The 5,104-nt window shown below is 34.5% G+C and overlaps 1 protein-coding gene across 1 annotated transcript in view; it reads right to left on the minus strand.

Annotated features, from left to right (window-relative positions):
• Positions 1–626: 626 nt before the first annotated feature.
• LOC110032960 (endonuclease 1) overlaps positions 627–5,104 on the minus strand; it is a gene marked incomplete in the record, with an annotated part of 6,994 nt that continues 2,516 nt past the window's right edge. The window contains 1 exon segment of the mRNA XM_020736768.1: positions 627–803. Coding sequence (XP_020592427.1) covers positions 676–803 — 128 coding nt within the window.

A 5,104-nucleotide genomic window follows, 5' to 3' on the forward strand; every position in this document is an offset into this window, starting at 1 on the left:
GTAGTTTCATGAACTAGTTTTTTTGCCCGCATCCTTCCATTATGTAGGAACCCATGCTTATTTTATACTACGCGCTTGCACATTTTTCACTGTATTTCAGTTGTACGATGCATTGCTTCCAGGAGATGCCCTAGCATTTACAAAAATGATTTTAAAAGGATTCATATCATGATTTTTTTCACAAAAAATTTACTAGTTGTCGACTACCTAATGTAGCCCTCTATTTTTCGCTTCGCGGCCTGGGACGCAGCGATGATAGTGTCAAATTGAGTTTTGTCATATGACAACTTTATGTCAAAAATTCACGAAGCTTACATTAAAATTTCATCCAAACCTCCAATATTTCCTTTCAAACAAAAAAACACTATAATATAATTACATTCTAAAGTATCCATCTTTTTCTAGTCCATAGCCATAACCATGAATCGTGCAATTGTAGCACATAAAATTTTTAAATCATATTTTGCATATTTAAATCTTTTGTAACCATTAATGGAATGAAAAAGGAACTTAACAAGATATTGTGGAAAAACTAAAATTTAGTGGAAAATAATTGTAAACCCTTGTTCATTGTTCACTATCTAGCAATTATATATATATATATATATATATATATAGTACAATAATTAGTCATTGTAAATAAAAATAAATAAATAATAGAAAATTAAAATATATTTAGGTTGGGGACGGAATATGATGAAGCTTTTGATCTCCAAGCACCCGATTCAAAACGACGGCCAATCTCACACCTCCTTGTGCGATTCGTTTCGTCACAATCGGCAACCGTGAATCAAAGTATTCATCTAACAACAATCAAATAATGCAAAATGTTTAGTAACTATTTATTCAAGCAATAATACAATATTATAAAGTATAAAATCACGTGCAAATATTTCAACTACTATATATATATATATATATTCATCTTTGTGTGTATGTGTCTGGGTGTGTGCGCGCGTGCGCCGCCTATCATGACTATTTGTTTACTGAGTTTATAAGACCCCTAGAGTCATAGGATCAATCCTACCTATGTGTGAAATGCAATGTGTATGGGTGTGTGCGCGAGTGCGTCGCCTATCATGACTATTTGTTTACCGAGTTTATGAGACCCCTAGAGTCATAGGATCAATCCTACCTATGTGTGAAATGCAATGTGTATGGGTGTGTGCGCGGAAGAAGCTGATCACAACCACCATCAACTGGAGGTGAGGTTTGCAAACTCTTTGAATTACTACGCTGCAGTCTTTGATGCCTTGAATGTTAGTCTACCGGAGGATAGCTCGGAGAGATTGAAGATTGAGAAGATGTTTGCCAGAAAGATAAGGAGTATTATCGCTCGAGAAGGGACTGAAAGACATGAGAGTTTCAGCAAATGGAGTAGGAAGATGAAGGATTGTGGATTTGATAATGTGGGTATTGGAGATAGGGAGAAGATTCAAAGCCAAGTAATATTGAGGATGTACTCAGATTCTAACTTTTCTGTGGAGAGGAAGGAAGCAGATGGAGAAGCTCTTTGTCTAAAATGGCAAGAGCAGCAGCTTTATACTGTATCTGCCTGGGCTCCCATGGACGTTGCTGGAAGCTCGGCTGTCCCTCAGCCAGATTGATTGGGGTTCCAAAACTAACATGGTTTGATTAAGTTTCATCATCTTCTCAATATTCTGCTTGGATTCTTTTGCTCCTCTTAATGCTGAGATTTCTTACAGGAAGAAAGTTGAGATTTCTTTCTTACAGTCAATACTTCTTTTATTCTTTGATGAATACTTGTAATAGGCAAAGAAAGAAAGTGGAATAAGATTGATATCATTCTTTGATTAATTTATTAAGAGAACATATCACTGATTTGATGTTAATAATGTCATTTCTTACCCTAGAGTTTTTATAGTCATTCAACATCATTGTACTGAATGCTGATGCAATGAAAGTTTGTTTCTCGTGCTTCAGTTCTCTGAAAGTGATAATTGAGATTTTTTTTTTTGAATAATTAGGATTTGATTGGAGCTGTATATTTTGGCTTTCTTAATATTAATTGAGACAGGCTTTTAATATTAGATTATTGAATTTGGTAGGAGCATCTTGTGAGTTTGATGAACTTGAAATTATTTTGTCTATGTTGATTATTATCACATAATAATTGCATATCAGTGATTATGAGTGTTGAGAAGGCAATAGCTAGGACTGCTAGAATATCAAAAACTGTGACTTGTTACCTATTTAACAAATCAAATTTACCTCATTTTTACATATGTGAGAATTTTGGCGCTTTGTTGTACGTTGGGTGAACTGATATGGCAATTTATGATAGGGGCAATGTCTACTTCAAAAAAAGTATTTTGCAAAACACCTCAAAAAGTCAAAATATTAATTTTCTATGTAGTTCAATTGTTCTAACAAGTTTAATAAGATATTCCATTAAGTTTTTGAATCTATGCGCCGATATCAGGTTAAAATGATACAATCTCGAATATATAAAAGATAAACACTTACAATTTGAGAGGTATACATATCTCCAATAATATATTTCTCTCTTCAGTTCTCTGAGATTCAAGACAACAATCACACATGACATAACTCTAAACATATTAAACCATATTTATACTCCACAATAATAACCAATGAATGACTAAATTGCCCTTTTAGTCTTCGTCCTAACATAAGTCTTTAATTTTTTTGGTGGGCATGTTGGCGACTTAATGGAATATAAGGTGGATGGCGCCGTTGACACCGATCTAATAGTACTCCCCTTTCAAAAAGTCACCTTGTCCTCAAGGGAAAAGGGAGGAAACTGTTGTTGGATCAAATTATAGAGCTCCCACATGACGTCATAACTTGGTAATCATTTCAATTTAACCAGAAATTTGTAGTGGCCTCATGAGTTTGAAATATAGTTTTGTATACATCCGTCGGCCGCATTTGAATATGATGGTATACTGACTTCAAGTCAATCTTGGAAAATATTGCAGCCCCAAATAGCTCTAGTAGCTCATCGATCATTCGGGTGGAAAATTTTTCAGGCACTATTTCTTTATTCACTGCCAGATTATCCACACAAATACACCATCCCCTATCTTTTTTCTTCAACAACTAGACTAGGTTAGAGAAGGGCTCACACTAAGTTGTATGCTTTCGAACTCCAATAATTCTTGTGTCAATATCTTGATCTCTTCCTTATGAACCTGGGGTAGAGATATGAGTGTACATTGATGGGAGAAAACCTCGATCCCAAGGTTATTACATGCTCGTGTTCCCTTCAATACTGCAATTCACGTGGCAACTGAAAAACTTCTACAAATTATTATAGGAACTATTAGATTGGTGCAAGACTCTCTGTCAATTTCGTATCATGTGTCTTTTTCATGCAATGCAGCTCAATCAAGTATCCCAACCCTGTGTCATGTATTATCCTAATAATAGTTTTGAGTGTCCTTATGGTCTTGAAGAACTAAGGTCACTGTGAAATCACACCATCTTGTCTCCCGTCTAAAACTCCATTGCTAGGAGTTTTCAATTCATCTTAGTCTCCCCTAAGGACTACAACCATTCCATACCCAATATTACGTCAATATTCCCTAAATTCAAGGAAAGAAAATTCTCCATCACCTAAATACCTTGTAGTATTACAATCACTCATTTACAAACCCTCATGTTCTTCTCCACCCATCTCATCCATATAACGACTACAAAATTGCTCGTGTCAACCTTCTCAAGCCCCAATTATTTCACTTCTTGAGTAAAGATGAAGTTGTGGATGGTTTTATTATCTACCAAAACCACTACCCACTATGTCTTGTTCTTTGATATGTCTCTAAAGTTTCATATAGGTTTTAATTGTAATAAGTCCTATATAAACACGCACGTACACACATTTGCACTGTCGCAAAACAGAAAAACGAGTAAACAGACAATAGAGAAAAAAAAGCTATACTTTCATAATCATTATGAAGCAAAAAGGTGCCTGTCAAAATGATTACATCATATATATATACACACATATATATGTATATATGAAAGTATATATATATATATAGGAGCCTCTACAATCAGCACTACCGTATATACATATAATACGAATAAAGGTTTAAAATTAATACTGGCAAGGAAGTATTAGATATAGCAACTGTTGCTTATAAGAGTATTTGATTGCATTAGTTCCCCTTTGGTTCAGAAGAACTCGACCAAAGTTCGGTAACTTGCAAGCATCTATCATCCGGTGGATGATACTCATATAGATCAGCTACATTGAAAGTGGAAAAGATATTCAAATCACAAGGAAGTGTCACCACATACTCATTATCATTATTAAACTTTATTTCACTAGGAAATGACCCAAATTTTCATGGTTTTAGGGCATCGTTCCTTACGGAGTTGAATCATCACAAGATCCCCAACATTAAAAACCTTTCTTCTTTGATGTTCATCGGCTTGTTGCTTGTACTTCTCAATGATCTTGATAATTTATGTTTCACATTGCATAACATTTCATCAGTCACTCGCCATTTTCATCTCTTGAGAACTTTTCATTTTAAGAATTACAGCTACATCAACTATATGATTTGGTTCTTTAGAATACACAATACTGAAAGGTGTCTTTCCTGTAGTTTTATTTGTCATAGAATTAAAATTATATTCCACCTAACCCAAGACATCATCCCATTACTTTGGATGTTCACCTGCAAGACTTTAAATTATATTACCTAACGAGTGGTTACCACTTCAATTTGTCCATCATATTGTGGATGATAGGCTGAACTAAATTTAAGTTCAGTTTGTAGTTGCTTCCACAATTCACGCCAGAAACAATTAAAAAATTGGACATCACAATCCGAAGTGATGCTTCTTAGAATGCCATGTAGACGAACTATTTCCTTAAAGAAAAGATTTGCGACATTTATTGCATCAAATATTTTCTTGCAGGCGATAAAGCGAGTCATTTTTTAAAACCTATCAACCACCACCATAATAGAATCAAGTTCTCTTTTGGTTTTTGGAAGTCACAAAACAAAGTCTAAACTAAATTCTTCCTAAATTGAATCTCGAACTTGTAATGGAGTATATAGGCCAGTGTTCTAATTGACACCCTTAAATGTTTGGCAGACTTGCATTT

The sequence above is a fragment of the Phalaenopsis equestris genome, unplaced genomic scaffold (genome assembly GCF_001263595.1).
Source record: "Phalaenopsis equestris unplaced genomic scaffold, ASM126359v1 Scaffold001070, whole genome shotgun sequence".
NCBI lineage: Eukaryota > Viridiplantae > Streptophyta > Magnoliopsida > Asparagales > Orchidaceae > Phalaenopsis > Phalaenopsis equestris.